General features: G+C 44.1%; 1 protein-coding gene across 1 annotated transcript in view; it reads right to left on the bottom strand.

Annotated features, from left to right (window-relative positions):
* trpa1b (transient receptor potential cation channel, subfamily A, member 1b) overlaps nucleotides 1-17,907 on the bottom strand; it is a 198,160-nt gene that overhangs the window by 48,244 nt on the left and 132,009 nt on the right. The window contains exons 20-24 of the mRNA XM_041189261.1: nucleotides 17,215-17,305; nucleotides 11,942-12,001; nucleotides 10,734-10,832; nucleotides 9,542-9,612; nucleotides 5,450-5,618 (exon numbers count right to left, since the gene is read on the bottom strand). Coding sequence (XP_041045195.1) covers nucleotides 5,450-5,618; nucleotides 9,542-9,612; nucleotides 10,734-10,832; nucleotides 11,942-12,001; nucleotides 17,215-17,305 — 490 coding nt within the window. The remainder of the gene's footprint in view (nucleotides 1-5,449; nucleotides 5,619-9,541; nucleotides 9,613-10,733; nucleotides 10,833-11,941; nucleotides 12,002-17,214; nucleotides 17,306-17,907) is intronic.

The following is a 17,907-nucleotide window of genomic DNA, read 5'->3' as shown; positions in this document are numbered from 1 at the left end:
CCTCACACAGAATAGACTGGCATCATGAGACTAGGCACACACCTATAACATCACATAGTCATGACTGTCCAGCAAACATTTCAAGAGTCGTCAAGTGCACCATGCAGGTGGAGAGTGAGAACTAATATAGGGGCAATCTTTAAACATGGTCACAAGTTAACGCTGCAGGCTGGCAGGAAAGGCTAAGATTCCCAATGATTACTTAAACTGTGGCCCACACCAAAACCTACCAGTAATTACATGGAGGCCATTGAAAGTGCGATTGGTTGGAATGACTCCAAGGTGGGTCACCATTAAAACCTCTAACATCCACAGAGAACAGACTACAGTGCAACAGCATCAGGAGAATAAAAAACTTTCCCAGATCTATACTTATGAGGCCACATTACATGATCATCTGACACAAGGCTTATGCATGCATTGCCCAACCACCATGTTTACACAGGAACTGGCTTTTGATGTCTCTTCTGTAGACATAAAGGTGACTGACTGAGCTGAGATTGAGTGAGACACCATAGACCTGAGGGACACGATGGGGGATACTTGAGGAAATGGGGGGGCAGGGTGGAAGGGAGCATCTGCTACACTTGGATGACCTTGGAACATTTCATCACATGAAGGAGCCATTCACTAGCTGAGGCTTTAAGATAGAAAAGTAAAATAGATTTACACATGCGCAGAGTATATACAGTGACTGATCACCTGTGCCAACCATTGTGCTCTCAGAATTTCTTAATTTTTCTTATCCTCCCACTATGTCTAGGTGCATCCCAGACAGCCACAAGAGGTGGAGGCAGCCTGCTGACTGCTACGCCCTGTTGTCTGAGGTGATCTTCACCTCTGGAGGCCTAAGGCCTGGAGAGCCCCATCTGCTAACAATCTCCTGCTGTGAGGTGCGTCTTCCTCAGCCTGACCTGTTGGAGTGGATAGGGTCACAGGCAGAGGGCATTTGGAGTGGCTGGACACCTTTGGAGTGTCCTGTGTAGAGGCCCCTGGAGTAATGCTTCTGCTCCCTGTGGTTGCCCCAGGATCTCTCTTTGATTCCTTAAGGAGAAGGGGGAAACTGGAGGGAGGTCAAATTGCCCTGTTCCCCTCTTGCTTAGGCATCAATGGATCTCACTCATGGCTAAGGCAAAGCTGTGTAGGTTCAAGCATATATCCAGCAGAAACTGCTGCACCAGGGTCTCCATGGTGGATGCCACCCTTCCAGTTGTGACTTTGAAACACTCACAGCTCGGAGATATGACATTAGACAGAATGTGGGTGAGCCCCTCTATCCTTTGTTCTAATCTGGTGACAGCCTCTGACAATCCTGCCTGCTGTTCCCCTGCCTGTCTTTGGAGCTGCAACATTTCTCTGAGGGCTGATTCCAGAGGCTCGTCATTGGCCTTGGACTGAGCAGGGGCCTGGCCTCCAGCCATCCTCCGAGTGTCAGAGAGCTTGGCTGTCATTGCCCCTACCTTCAGTGGACCCGCTTCTGTGCTGTGCTCACCTGATAGTGACCCCAAACCTGCTGTAGAACCCGGTCTCACTGAGATGTGTGTCTCTGCGCTGGTGGAGGGTACGGGTGAACGCAGTGATGGGTCTTCCTCAGATGCTTCCTCAGGATCCCCATCTGAGGTGCTCCAGGGGCCGGGGCTGATGGGCTTACTGGTGGTGTCCCTCCACTGTTTCTTGCTGGTGGCTGTAATAGAGAGAAGAGATAATTAGTGATTGGCTAGACAGTCACCTACATTAAAGAACACTCACAGTGTCTGTGGGTGGCTGATGACTACTGCATGAATGCTTACTGGTTTGTTGGGAGCTGCCAATCTCACCTTCCGCCCAGGACCTGCCCTCAACAGCCAGCTCTGCTGCCTGCTCTTTGCAGTGGGCGAGTGGCCTCAACTCCAACATTCCCTCTCCGGCCTGGGATTTCTCCCTCTTGTTGTGGGTGATCTTGTCCTGCATAGGTACAGATGGACAAACTGTGAGCACCATGGATGAAAGAGCAGGTCATACCTACTGTATGTGCTGAGTGGTCCCCAGCCAGGGCTGAAGATATGACTTGTGCAGGATGTCACAGGAGATGGTAATGTTACAGTGTGTGTGAGAAAATCAGTGGTGATGTCCCTTCTGCTGGTAGTGTGCGAGATCCCTGTGGACTATAACCTTTTGCATACCTGATGGCCTTATGAGAGTGTAAGTTGTGAATGAGGAGAAGGTTGACTTACTCTGGTGGAGCAGATGAGATCATTCATCCTCTTCCTGCACTGCACGGCGATCCTCTTCTGTGTCCTACATGTGCTGACCTCTCCAGCGACCTCCTCACAAGGCAGTGAGGTGAGCTTGGAATATCTGGGATAGAGGACCTCCCGCCAGTCCTGGATTGCCTGGAGGATTCTCTCCATGGAACTGTCACAGAGCTTCAGGGCAGAGAACTTGTTTCTTCTGGGTGCCATCACTTGTCACAACAAGCCCTGGGCTGCAGAAAGTGGATGTGTGTGTGGGTGCTATTTAAATTGGCGCCCAGACCTTTGACCCCATGAGGTAATGGCAAGGTTGACGAATCCCAGCCCAGCCTGCCACGAGATTTGATGAGCTGCTCATTGATGCATAAATAATGAGCTGAAAAATGGACGATCTGACATGAGAACCCACCCCGCCGCCCACCAGGAATAACACCGATTTTCCAGACACACTTAGTCTTCAGAACAGAAAATTCTGTGCACCTTACCCAACTTTTCCAGAGGTCGAAGGTCCAAAATTGAGAGCTACAGAAGCCAGAGGTCCTCCCAGGGAGACACACATGCCTCCATCTGCTCTGAAATAATGTCATGCATGTCATGCATGTTCCAGAAACTTTCCAATCGGAAGATCAGGACATTGAACAGCTGTACTGGCTGATTTGACACACAATTTACAAACTTGGACCACACAGGTCCACTCAACATATTTGCTTGTCACTCGTCTAAGAACATGCACACGGCTGCAAGAGGATATCCAGCAACGAATTTATTTAAAGGGCCAGGCACTCAACTTGCAGGTCAGGTGATCTACATGAACATCTGCTGTTGCAAAGTCCTCTGGAATGGAGTGTTTTTGGAGGTGTTGTGGTGAGATGTGAGATTTGGTAGAGAGTATTACTGCATCCTCACAAGGAGGTCAGAGGAGTTGATGACCCTTCCACACAAAGGCTGCAACATGTATGAGAGCAGCAGTGCCTCTGCATCTACAACACAACATGGAGATAAAGCAAAGGCTATGGAGAGGAAAAACTCTATGCCTTCTGCCAATGTGGAACCAGCCTCCTCTGTGCTCCTTAACAGGAGGCTGTCTGGTAGGCCATCCAATGCACCAAGCGTCTCAGTGTGTGCCCTCATCAGCATTCACCTCAATGTCACCCCATCAAAGCCATCATCAGAATTCTCTGCAGAAGAACTTGTCTGTGACTTCATCCTCCAGTGGCTGTTAATTAGACCATTCTTTCCCCCTGGCCTGACTGCTGCCCACACTTGTCTGCTGATTCACCACATGCAGATCCCAATACAAGCCTCCAAGGTATGTCCAATGCCGTATCTGACCTGGTGTCTGTGAGTGTCACATCAAGTGATGGGGCAGGAAGTATGCATTGATGCCCATGAGGTCCATGAGAAGCTGGGTCACATGGAGTAGTCAGTGTTGCTGGTGGTGGAAATCCTTGGAGCAGATGCCAGCCCCGCCCCAACTGATGTCCTCTACCAGGCACCCAGCACACCCTGCAAGGGCCAAGAATGTCATGGAGATCAGCATGGATGCCCCTCCTTATGGTGCATTCTCATCATCCTTGGCCTCCTTCACCCCTCTGATTGAGGGACCAGATGTGCAGCAGTGTCCACTGACAGGGACAGGAGCAGCAGCCCCTCGAGGTGCCCTCAAGAGAACATCCATGAAGCAGATGACCGCCAAATGCATCTCAGCCACAAGATTTGCAGCAGCTGTTTAATAGTCTTGTTCAGTTTTAGAGGTATTGACTGAAAGTTCATAATATACTGGGGCATGACATGTGTTAATGAACAAATCAAGGTTTGCAAATCTACAACATTTAATATCCTTACCTAAGGGGATTTGCGCACATCTAATTATTCGCAAAAGCCGAACACTGTAATCTTGACTTGGAATAAATAAGCCACAATCACCACTCTATGAATGGCACAGTGAATGTTACTAAAATGAAATATTGAGGCTGTTATTTTTTCCATATGCTATGTCTTAATGTGTCTCAGGGTGAAACCATTATACTCCGTTGTGTATGGTCTTGAACATTAAACCGCCACCCAACATGTGATTGTCTTAGAAGATCAAACTTACATTGCTCTTACACTAGTAAATGCATTTCTTAAGCTGGAACTGAATCTAATGGATGTGGGAAACATGAAATTCCAACCCCAGCCAATGCTGATTTAGATGATCCCAGTGAGTCAATACTTCAATTGACTAGAGAGGGGAGAAATCATCCAGGATTCCTTTCTATTTGCTATCTATCCAATGGCACTTGATGGAAAGTATATATATGTGTGGAGGTCATATAATGATAGAATCATCCATGGCTGTGGTGCCTACTCACTACTTAGGCTCACACATCTGAATGGCAACTTGACCAAGATATCAGCAGGCAGAGCCAATGGGAACTCATCCCAGTATGTGTCACTGAGGTAACTTTCAACTTTGGTGGGGGAAGAAAGCTAATAGTATTGGATCAGCTTCTCAGAATACACCCAACCCAATTTCCAAATACATTATTGGGTGAGAGGGCAGGGAGGGGGCAAACTGTGATCTCAGCAGTCATCTGCCCATGCTAATGTCAAAACTGTCCTCAGAATAGGAGAATAGAAAATTGGACATATTTTCCTTCAACAAGGAGCAGGTTATACAATCAAATAGTATTTATCACAATATGCTAAAAGAGGAGTAAATTAGTAAGGCATTGGGAACTGAGGAGGTAACCTGTACACTGGAAAATTTGGAAAAGTCTAATGTGGTGCTCATGATCAGAAATAGTGACAAAATAGACACAAGCTGCTACAAACTCACTCGACTCAATTTCATGCCATGTAAAATAATGGAAAAGATGATCAGCAGTAAACTTGAGATTTACTCACACAACAATAACCTACTGCAACATCTACTTATTAGAAAAATGTCATAGTGGGAGGAAGAACTGGGATCACAACTAGTTCTAATTTCATTAAATGACTTGGATTCAGGAAGTCAATGCAAAGTGAGCAAATTTGAAGACGATACTAAACTTGGAGAGGGTGTTGAATCAAAGAGGCAATGAAGAAAATACAGAATAAGCTGGGCAAAATATGCAGATATTTATGAATTATATCATATTGTTGACTCATCAGGGCCTGGGAAAAATTAAATGATACATTAACAATCTCTATCTTGCATAAAGAACTAAAGAATGGCTTTCCCATGTACAGACCTGATATTCCTTCCAGGGCCCTATCACTGTTTGAGTAAAATTGAAGGTATTCGGTTCTTCATTGTCAAAAGCATGTCCTCGTGAAACAATAATGAGGAACGTTAATGATAGAAGTAATACTGAATAGAGAGCCATGTTAATGACATGTGCTCTAAGTCCATATGCCTGCCTATTAAGGAAAGAAGTCAAATACATTAGTCTTTTGTAAATATCAAAACTAACCACAGAAACAAAACCATCCTTTCCCTCGAATGGAGATTACTAGGTAACACATTTATATATGTGCATGAGGAATTAAACTATGATATTTGTAATTCATTTTGTAATTAGACAATAATTGTGATCAAAACTGTGAAAAGGACATTCAACTCTAATGGTATTGGTCTGATCAGCAGACTAATGTACCAGAAGATTATTGGAAAAACAACAATCTGTTAGCAAGACATGTTGTTATTAATGAGCTAAACATCCAGCAAGTTCAGAAGATTGAGAGATACGCTAGGATTTGTGAATTTCCAAAACCTTGTTTATGCCACTCTACCATTTGCTAATTGCACAAACTGCATTCAATCTTAGCCTCCCCATTATTTCCATATTCATTGTCCATTAAACTTGTCACAGATTGTTAAATCTGGCAATTAATAAAGTGTCTTTTTAACAATGTGATGATTAGTCACTTGGTAGTACAGAACTTAAGTATTGCTGAAAAGAGAGACTTGTTTGTCAAAGCTGTCTATCATCAGGACAATTCACAAGAATACCAAATGTAAATGGAACAACAATTTATACTTATGAGAAGAGAGTGCAAATTGGTTGGCAAGCGGACTTGATTGGTAGAGGCGTTGCCATGGAGAATGCATCAGTTGATGGTAACTGACAGTTCACTGCCAGACATTGTTTGAAATTTAAACCAGGCAGCCTGACTCTGATTGGTCAAGGCATTGCCCTGAGGAATGAACAAGCGAATGGCTATCACTCATTTTGTTTAGCTGAAACAGGCACAATGTGTTTATATGTTCTTTCTGTCTACAAAGAACAGGGCCTTGTGTATTAATACCTGTAGCTTACAGTATACACAAACACACCACAGAGTGAACCTGAGTGACAATATTAAATTGGTTGTCAGCATAATTCACTGAGGATTATTTAGAAAATGTATTCCAATCTTAGAATAACATCTAATGTTGGACACTGTGGTGGAATTGTCCCAGATTTGCAATAAGTGTAATAATGGGCAGAAAAAAAAAGATGTTTCACCTGCCGGCCGCAATGGTGGCATTTCATGCCGTATCGTCCCAATCCCACCTCATTAATTATACATTCCTGGGAAACACGCCATTTCAATCTCAATCGCCCACCACACCATACCTCGCTGCTTCATCACGCCAGGCCCCATATTTAAAGTACAGGCACATGAATACTTCTCAGTGCTTCCAGCCTAGGACTACTGCAAAGGAGACATGGCCCTGAAAGGCAAGAATACTGCAGCCTCCCCCACCACCTCACCAAGTTTAATGACGTGTCCCTCAAGCACATTTTTGGATGCAGCGGAGGCCCTCTGTGATGTCCTCTACACCCGCTCTGACCACAGGATAGGCAGCAACATCACTAATCCAGCTTGGGAGGTGATGGAAGCGGTGGTCAGTGCCAATGCCCTACAAATGAGGACAGCCACCCAGGGCCCAAAAAAGAATGAATGATCTCCCCCATTCTGCCAGGGTAAGTCACTCTTCTCATCACTCTCAACTCACACACTCACAAACCCATCACACATTCAGAGGGATCTCACTCACTGCCAGTTCAGGGGACATCACCACTCACTCTCTCAAGCACACCTTTATTGTCCGCACCCCGTTTATATGGGACCATTCACCACCCACACATGCCAGGCATACTTATCATCTGGCCTGGCAGGCATCCTGCTTACACTCCCTCCATCTCTATTCATGCTGGACAAGATAGCACACAACAAGAGGGAGAGGTCAGAGACTGGTGGAGGAACGCCTGAAATCAAGATCCTCACAGACTTTGAAAATAGAGCCATCCAGCTGGCTGGCGAGGATCTGGACCTTTCCTGTGCTGATGGTGAGGTCAGCTGTGCTCTACCAAGTGAGGGTCCAGCAGTGCAACATCCATCAGACAGCCATGATGTGAGTGATGTCTCCTGTTGCGCAGTCCCCTGCCTTGCACTAATTATCTCTCCTTGCTTTTGTAAGCAAACCTGGGAAACAGCCAACAGAGTCCTCGACCCAGGGCCTCCAGTCAAGCTCTGAAGAAACATCTGAAGAGGAATCTGAAGGCACCTTCATTGAAAACCCATCACAACGCTCACCCACACCCTCCACCAACGCAGAGACACACACCCCGGTGGGACCTAGCTTTAGAGTAGCCTCAGGATCACAATCTGGTGAGCACATTGCTCTGTCTGATCTATAGCAGGTGGTGGTAGGAACCTCCCAGGTCTCCGGCACTCAGAGGATTGATGGAGGCTAGGAATCTAGCTGAGTCCGAGTCAGATGACGAGCCTCTGGACTTGGTCACACATTAGTTGCTGGAGCCGCAAAGACAAGTTCGGGAAGATCAGGAAGGGATGTCCATTGCACTCCTCAGGTTGCAAAGCATGATGGAGAAGTTCGTCCACCTTCAGACTGAGGTGATAGTGCTGGCATGCCAATGCACCAAGGTCAAGGTAGGATGGCGGCTGCCATGGAGACTTTGGTCCAGAACATTGTCCCTGCACTGCTGTGCGATCTGAACTCTATGCTAACACCATAGTTGGCCTCCAACAGTGTATACGCAAGAGGCAACCCAATCTCACTTCAGCCACCCCTTCTCCCAAAAGAGTCAGCCAGGTGCCCTCAGTCACCCATTGGTGGGAGGATCAGTGGGTGCACATCTTAGGGCCATCCACCCAGGTGACTCTGGAAGTATCCGGCCCATCCAAATCTCCTCTTCCTGTACCCCAGCAGCTCCAGCTCCACAGGCCGAGGAGGGTGCCACAGCCAAACAGCAGGACCCCAAAAACAGGCCGGAGCCCTGCTGGTCTCGGCCCTCCAGAGGACACCCGCCAAGACCATCACAGACAGGGTGTGACAGTCAGCAGGCTGCCTCCAGCTCCGCTGTGGTTTTCTGGGAAAGCATCAAGATGTAGTGGCAGGGTTAGGCAGGTTAAGAAGATGTAATTACACAGCCTGGGCATGGGTCTTAATCACTTGTACGTGATGCTCACTATTGTAAATAAATTCCTAAGAATGTCTCGCTACCTATGGCTCCTTGTTCTGATGAGCAGTGTTTGTGTCACTCAGATGTGAAACCTTGGTTCCTGCACAAAATAAAGGCAGGTGGCTCAGGACCTCCTCACCCTCATCCCCACCAACGGCCTCCTCATTGGAGAAGCCCTCCAGCTCCCCCATCTCCTCCTCAGCCAGCTCCTCTCCCTGTTGAAGTGCCAGGTTGTAAAGGACACAGCAGGCATCGACAATGCATGACACCATCTGCGAGCTATATTGCAGGGCACTGCCAGACCAGTCCAGGAACCGGAACTTCATTTTCAGCATCCAGATGGTTCACTCCACCAAGTTACGAGTAGCAGCATGAGCCTTATTATACCTTCACTCGGCTGCAGTCTGAGGCCATCGCAGGGGTGACATTAGCCACATCCTCTGCGGGTAGCTCTTGTACCTGAAGAGCCATTCTCTGCAGCCTCTGTGGATCCTGGAAGATGTCAGAGATCTGTGACTGACTAAGAATGTAGGAGTCATGGACACTCCCAGGGAAATGTGCGAACACCTGCAGGGTGCATTTGTTGTGGTCGCACACCAGCTGCACATTCAACCAGTGTCCACTTGCCAACAAATCAGTGCTCTCTTCTCATACAGCATAAAGTTGTTGCTTCCTCTGACGTTGGTATTCTTGTGATTGTCCTGATGAGTGCAAAACAAAAATCTTTGACAAAATGTCTTTTATTAGCAACACTCAATTTTGTGTTTAATGATAGTTCTAAGCTTCAGTTAAGAACCTCCAATGCATACATGCTAAAGAATTATACCAGGACACCTTGATAAGCTGTTCTTAATCCAACCCCCTGCATACCATTTCATTTTAAGAAACTGTGTACAAACTGGATGATTCAAAAGTTCTCCTCGATTGAAGTGTATCATAGCCTAAAAAATAAAACAGAAGCACCTCAACAAAATCAATTTTAAAAATTAATAACCAGCAGTTACCAAAATGGCTGTTTAAATAATTAGATGAACCGATGCAATTATTCTCTATGATTCATGCCCTGTTTGCCATGAAAGATATGAAGTGTTTACATATGTGACCCATAAGATAAACCTCATATGTTATGCTTGAACTTGCTACCATTACAGATGTAACAGTTATATTAAGTTTGTACTTTCAGAGTTGATTATCAATGATGATGTGATAAAGAAAAAATTAGATTTCTTGCATGTTTGAAATTTTTACGTAAGATGTGATTTGGTATATTCTCCAGGTTTACCTGCGAGGATCTTGGGCCAACTGCACCAGCTGTGAAATTCTGGTATGATGTTATGACAGCACAGTTCCAGGTGAGGCAATGCCACAGCGCAGTCGTAAAGTTTGGTTTTAACATCATGAGCTGAACTTTCAGGCCCCCCCACCAATGTCAGAAATGGAGGCAGATGCGGACTGAAAATTGTAAGGCCGGTTGGTGTACTGGCTTCCTTACTGTATTCACTATGTCAAGTGTTTGGGTCCCAGGAAATCCATCCATGTCCAGGCAAGCAATTAGGCTCATTATGAGCCTTTTTGAGCAGCGATTGAAAAGGCTGACTGGAGTTTTTACAATCGGCCTCCAATTTCCCAATGTGTCAAGGGGCCCAATTAACTGCCTTGAGGCGGGCACCTAGGGATAAGCTGGAATGTCAGTGCTCCTGGCAGGCCTCCAGAACCTACTCGCAGTAATTAGGACCTATTCAGGTGAAAACCTACAATTGATTGGCACAGCCAGTTGTGGGACAACACTAGTAACTAGCTTGTAAGCAGATCTACAGCCATGAATAACAACTTTTTGCCTACGGGAATTCAGCTAAGTCTTAACCCATTGTAGCATCTCCCCCACCTCCATCCCCCCCATCTCCGCACCCCTCTGATTCGATAAGATTTTCTAACTTGTAGCGAAAACAATTGTAAGGCACCTTATCAAGTTTTGCTGAAATCTAACTAGACAATTTTTACTGGGGTGCACTCATTCACTAATTATTATACCTAACTACCAGATACAAAAAGGCACACTTACATTTAAAGCTGTTAGTGGGGTGTATTGAATATTTCTTTCCTCTTTTCGCTGTTTTTTGTATTTAAGTGGACATTGTAAATATCTGAAATCGTATTCAATCTGTATAATAAAATAATATGAAGTCAAAGGTATGTCATGACGATGGGAAATTGTGACTGAGTGAGATCTACCTATATCTTCACCAGCTAACCAAATACACATTGAACTGTTTAAGAAGGGCCTGTTTTTTTTTCAATAAATCCAAGAAGTCACAAAAATAGCTGCCACAAGTCACCTGATGTCTGAAATTATAAGTTGACGTTTTCTGGAAAGTTACTATATGGATTGCACTGCTGACATGTTGCTCGTGAAATTCCACACCTAGGGGTGTAAAGGTCCATTTCAAAAAGGGACTCTTGAAAAGAAGGTATTAAAAATGCAAAGTGCTGGATTTTAATCAATTGTAATTCAAGACAATGGGAACTGCTAACCAGCTTAACTTAACAGACATACAAAAGCCCCTGTGGAAGAAGAAATAACCCCATCTCCTGTTGGTTCCTACTATGTTGAAATGTGTCAAAAGTTTCTGAGATGAAAAATCAAAAATGTGATTACTTGTTCTACAGCAATGACTGTAGGACATGTTAATCAAATTTTTTTCTGGGAGTATACAGACAGAAGTTTTAAGAACTGGTTTTGCCAAGCCAGAAACGGAGAGAAAAGAAAAGTCATCTGGAAAATCTGCTGAAGAGAGCAGTAAGGACTCTCTCTATCTTTTTCTCTCTCTCTCTTCCTCTAAAGCCAATATTGTCTCCAGTGAAGAGCAGTTATCTGACCTTCAATCCAACTCTAGGATTTTAAAGGAAATCAGCTTACTTCAATAGCTACAATGTTCAACAATCTACGCCTCAAGGACAAGCACAAGACTTATTCATATATTCTTTTACCTTCTATTTGGACTCTAACATTTCTTACTTCTGAGATCTGTGTGTGTCGTCACATTTTTAATTATATTTTCTCGACTCAAGAAAACCTGGTTTGCTTGGCATATTATTAACAAGCAAATACATTTGGATTGGAAAAGGAATTTATGGGGAAAATAATTAAAAAAAAAACCTTTGTTGCAACCAACTGAGGGAGCTGAATAAAGAGGAACCAGTTCACTGCTCCTTACCCGATATGGCATCATAATATAGCTGGCCATAGATTCAGGTAAGATGCACACTTACTGAGAAGTTTTTGCTTTTCCTGTCTTCTGATGATTCTGTCATGCATCTGTCCAAAAGGCCCTTAAAATAAATGCAAAAGTCTCCTAAAAAAACTGTAAAAATTTCAAGGTAGCAGCATACAATTATACATGCCATGAGTAACTAAACTGTTAGAAAGATTAGAGCAATTAGTTTATAAATGAAAGCAATATAAAGAAAGAATTCTAAACACGTGTGATTTTGGGGGAGGAAGACAGTTCAATAGGGTGGATAATAAAATAGGAACCTTAGACAATGTTGAAGTTGAGTAAGAAGAAGAGAAAGGAATGATTAGAATATTATATATCTCAGATAGAGTCAATTGTGTCAATGTCACAGAACCACAAAATAGTTTTAATAGTTTGTATTTGATTCATCTTCAGCTGCTTCAAATATTCAAAACTCAATTATGTAGCACAAAATCAAAATATGTATCAAATATGTCCATGATGGTTCGCAAATTAACCTTGAAGCTAATCTTTGTGAAATAAACTAATTTGATAATTTAAAATATTTTAAAACACACTTTCTATACAATAATTGTAATTGAATTGGAACACAGAACATATCCCAATACAGAAATGTTTCCTTATCAAGTCCATTCATGTGTCAAATCGATACCATTCTTTGATTCCTGGTTCGTCAATGCATTAAATTTAAAATTTGTGTTCAAATCCCCCCATGGCCTCACTCCTCCCTATGTCCATAACCTCTTCCAGCCCTACATTCCTCTGTGATCTCTATACCCTTCCACTTCTGGCTTCTTGTGCATCCCCAATTTCCAAAAACCCATCATTGGTGGTTGTACCTTCAGCCGTTTAGGCTGTAAACTGGAATTTCCTTCCTCTGTTGCTTTACATCCCCTTTCTCCTTTAAGACATTATTCAAACCCTAATGCTTTGACCAAGCTTCTGGTCACCTGAGATAATATTACTTTAGTAGCTTGGTGTCAAATTTTGTTTGATAACACTCCTGTGCAACACCTTGGGACATTTTACTACTTTAGAGGCACTATATAAATGCAAGTTGTTGTTCTTATCAGCAAGATTCCTGCCAGACATAGACCCCACTGAGAATCCAGCCCTGAGAATCCTGGGTTGGGGTTAATTACATATGCTACGTTAGGACACAGTGGTCACAAGTCTGTTGTGCAGCACTGTATCAAACTCCTTTTGGAAGCCCAGGTATACCACATCAATAGCATTTCCATCATCAGCCCTCTCTGTTACCTCTTCAAAAGACTCCAGCAAATTAGTTAAACATAATTTTCCCTTAACAAATTTATGCTGGCCTTCCTTAATTAATCCAAATTTGTCCATGTGACTATTAACTTTGTCCAACCTATTGTTTCTAAAAACACCCTTTTTTGAACAAGGGTGTAACATCTTCAATTCTCCAGTCCTCTGGCACCATCCCTGAGTATAAGGAAGACTGAAAAATTATGGTCTGTGCCTCTACAATTCCCACTGTCACTTTCCTCTGTATCCTTGGGTGCATCTCATCTTGTCCAGGTGCCCTATCAACTTTAAATACAGATAACCTATTCAATACCTCCTCCTTTTCAATGTTAATCTCTTCTAGTGGGTGCCTGGACCTGTACCCAGGTGCCATGGGGCAGCTTGATTTGAGTCTTTACCTTATGATATGCCGCTTCTCCAACAGTGCAGAGGAAGTAACATTGATGTGTGTTCCTTCTGAAATCCCAACAGAGAGGAACAAGAAGCAGCAGAACTTGGCAAACAGTAACAACTAGCTAACCCTGGCATACATACTATCCAACTTCCAAAAAGAAAGAATGTTGCATTTCTTCCATCAAAACAATGTCCCAGAAAACAGTGGAAAGAATGAATGGAAGGAAATGTGAGATTGCATTAATTCCTGCATGTTGTGTTTTTATAATGATATAAGCCACAAGCACTCATGAAGGATTGGGTAAACACATTGTGGATTCATTTATTAAGACTAGGCACATGTAAACAGAAATACAAGGAGAGAAAACTTGACAACATCAGAACTGTGTATTGTGATGTACTGAAAGCAAAAGTGAAACCAAGGTCAATATTCTCCCCCCATTGGGGGTGAAGTGCAGGAACGGGCACGAGCTGGCACACTTCTGATCAGTACTCCCGACCGATAGCATGCCACCATTTTACGTGGGCTGGCCAATTAAGGCCCGCCCAGTGTGACATGCGCCAGGAAGTGCTATGCCTTCCCTGTGCGGGTTGGGGAGATTCCCTCATCCGGGAGTGCGCTCTTTCACACAGGTGCACGAAAGAGCATACAGATCTCCCTGAGGCAAAGTGCTGCCTCATGGAGATCGGCACTGATTCAAACCTTTCAATAAAGATTAGAAAAAAATTTCCTTGCCATGTCTCCTCCTGTGACACTGTCACATGAGCTGGGACATGTCCATAACTTATATTGTAAAAATATTCTGCATTTTTTAAAATCACTCCTGAAACCTCATCCCGCCCCTGGATGAGGTTTCATGTTTTCTGATAAGCCCACCTGGGCAGGCCCATTAATGAGTTTAATTTGTTTTTTAATGACCTCAGTAGGCCGAGTCAGATGCGTGCCCACCAAACTGACAATCTAAATGACGCGGGCTGATGTCGGGATGCACGCCTGATGTCAACCCGCGTCGGTGAGTGGGCCCCGGCCATGCTTGCTGACCAGAAGATGCTTGCCCAAGACTGGATTGCATGACACACTTCCTTTCTAGTGATGTAATGCTGCAATCCCTTAAACGCTTATTACAACACTGCACACACCCTGCCATGCACACATAGAGGAGAAGGCCAAAAACATATGGTGCTATCCAGTCACAAGTGGATGTGGAAGGTAAATGGAACATTTCCAATAATTTAGTGGATGGCCATTCCATGCCTTTTCTATCCTTTACAAACCAAGACTTTATATAAATGGACATAGTCCCATAGACCAATGCACTGAAGGGAGAAGTGACATATCATAAGGTAAAGTCTCAAATCAAGTTGACCTCTTGGCACTGGGGTACAGGTCCAGGCACCCACTAGAAGGGTTAAAAATTGAAAAGGAGGAGGTATTGAATAGGTTATCTACTTAAAGTTGATAGGGCACCTGGACAAGATGAGATGCACCCAAGGATACAGAGGAAAGTAACAGTGGGAATTGTAGAGGCACTGGCCATAATTTTTCAGTCTTCCTTATACTCAGGGATGGTGCCAGAGGACTGGAGAATTGAAGATGTTACACCCTTGTTCAAAAAAGGGTGCTTTTAGAAACAATAGTTTGGACAAAGTTAATTGTCACATGGACAAACATAGATTAATTAAGGATGGCCAGCATGGATTTCTTAAGGGGAAATCATGTTTAACTAATTTGCTGGAGTTTTTTGAAGAGGAGCAGAGAGGGTTGATGATGGAAATGCTGTTGATGTGGTATACATGGACCTCCAAAAGGAGTTTGATACAGTGCTGCACAACAGACTTGTGAGCAAAGTTATAGTTCAGGGAGTAAAAGGGACAGTAGCAACAGAGATACGGAATTGGCTGAGCAGCAGAAAACAGAGAGTAGTGGTTAATGGAAGTTTTTCGAGCTAAAGAAAAGCTTGTAGTGAAGATCCCCAGGGCGCAGTGTTGGATCCTTGCTCTTCCTGATATATATTAATGGCATAGACCTTGGTGCATAGGGCACAATTTCAAAGTTTGAAGATGATACAAAATTCTGAAACATTGGCCAGAGTTTTGACGTCAGGATGCGGGGACAGGCCCGACACGTAAGTGCGTAAAATGATGTGTATGCGCATGAAAGAGCACAGCCCCCGACTCTCCCTCCTCCCCCCACCTGCACAGGTAGCACTGATCGCTACTGGCCATGCCCACCCACATAAAATGGCAGCACGCAGCCAAACGCAGGCAGGGATCGGCTCCATGCCCCCCCACCCCCCACCCCCCCCACCCCCCCGCCCCGTCCACTCCTGCCAGCCCGCCCGACACGGGTAAGTTTCTGGCCATTGTGAACTGTAAGGAGAATAGTGTAAAACTTCAACAGAACAATGACAAATTGGTGGGGTGACCGAGCAGGTATTAGATGAAGTTATATGCAGAGAAATGTGAAGTGATTCACGAAGAAACATAGGCAGACAGTATAAGATAGGGGTACAACTTTAAAGGAGGTGCAAGAGCAGAGGGACCTGGGTGTATATGTGTATAAGTCATTGAAAGCAGCAGGATAGGTTGAGAGCGCGGTGAATAAAGCAAATAGTATCCTGAGATTTATTAATAGGGGCATATAATACAAAAGCAAGGGGATTGTGTTGAACTTGTATTAGTCACTAGTTCGGCCTTAGCTGGAATATTGCATCCAATTCTGGGAGCTGCACTTTAGGAAAGATGTGAAGGCATTGGAGAGAGTGCAGAAAACGTTCACGAGAATGGTTCCAGGAATGAGGAACTTCAGTTATGAAGATAGATTGAAGAAGTTAGGCCTATTTTTCTTGGATTAAAGAAGACTGAGAGGAGATCTGAAAGAGGTGTTCAAAATTATGAGGGATCTGGATAGTAGATGAATAGATAGGGAAAAACTGTTTCCCCTTGTTCAAGGATTGAGAGTGAAAGGGCACAAATTTAAAGTAATTAGTAAAAGAAGCAAAAGCGACATGAGCAAAAACTTATCCATGCAGCGAGAGGCTAAGGTCTGGAATGAAATGCCTGCATCTGTGATGGGGGCAGGTTCAACTGAAGCATTCAAAAAGGAATTGGACTTATTTGAAAAGAAAGAATGTACAGGGTTACTGGGAGAAGGTGGGAGCATACAGCTAGGTAAGTTGTTAATTCAGAGAGCTTGTGCTGACACGGTGGGCTGCATGTCCTCCTGCATCGTAACAGTTCTGCGATTCTGTGATACTTAGTCCGTTCACATGGTGACAACCCCAATGACCCTGCATAATCTTTCATGGTCATTGACCAAGATCAAGGCTCTGCATAACCTTAACACAATGGCGGGACTCCAGCTCCCAAGCAATCTCACACTCATTAATCTTGTGAATATTGTAAGGCATGGAAGAATTTAGCATTGAGATACGCATGCAAATTTTTAGCATGCATTTTATTAACTAACTAAAACAATTTGGTACTTACAGAAGAAAACCATGCTCCACCTTTGGGGAACCAAAAGCAGCAACAAAGCTATCTGAAATTCTTTGTTAAAATCATTACAAACAGCCTAACCCATATACATTGTATTTCTTAAAACCATTACAGAAATTAACTTACTCTGAAAGCTTCTGGGAGGTGTTCAATCAACTCCAATACTGGGCATTGCATGGGGGAGCCATGAAGAAAGACTGCCGTAGCCTCAGCTAGTCTAAACACAAAGGGTTAGAACATTAATAGTTAAGTCCCTGGCAGAATGTTAGGTGTTTTATGCGCACCTTTGAGTTTATTTATCAGAGGATGGTTTTGCTTCACCTGCCTGGAGGGACATATCTCATGAGACTCCTGTATAAGTTCTTGTAGCATCTTAGTTTAGCCTCGGTGCTATCAATTATCCTTCCCTCTCCTCCCAATGCTCTCTTCCAGTCACAATGAAATACTTTACTGCACTACATTCTACTTGCAAGATTTTCAGCCCCATATGGGACAAGCACAGAGACTGGTGAGAGCAAAATTAAGGGCCACTGGCTAGCATGCTAGTTTGTTAGCTCTATCCTGCCCCTGGGTTATTTTCCTACTGACAGGGCTACTTACCTGCAAGTGATGGGTAGCCAATTAAGGATAGTTCAAGCCTAAAGAGGCCTATTGTCAGAGACCGACTGGACTAGGCCAGCCCCTTTTACCTAAAATGGCAGGCTGCTGGTTCTTCCAAGCTGGAGGGCCTCCTATTAGTCCCCCAGCTTCAGAACCTGTCCACCATCCTTAATTGGGCAGGGGACCCACCCTCTGGTCAATTCTAGAAAATCACTGCTG

Source organism: Carcharodon carcharias, chromosome 6, assembly GCF_017639515.1.
Source record: "Carcharodon carcharias isolate sCarCar2 chromosome 6, sCarCar2.pri, whole genome shotgun sequence".
NCBI lineage: Eukaryota > Metazoa > Chordata > Chondrichthyes > Lamniformes > Lamnidae > Carcharodon > Carcharodon carcharias.
Note: the sequence above shows the minus strand (reverse complement) of the source record. Positions and strands in the feature narration are given on the sequence as shown.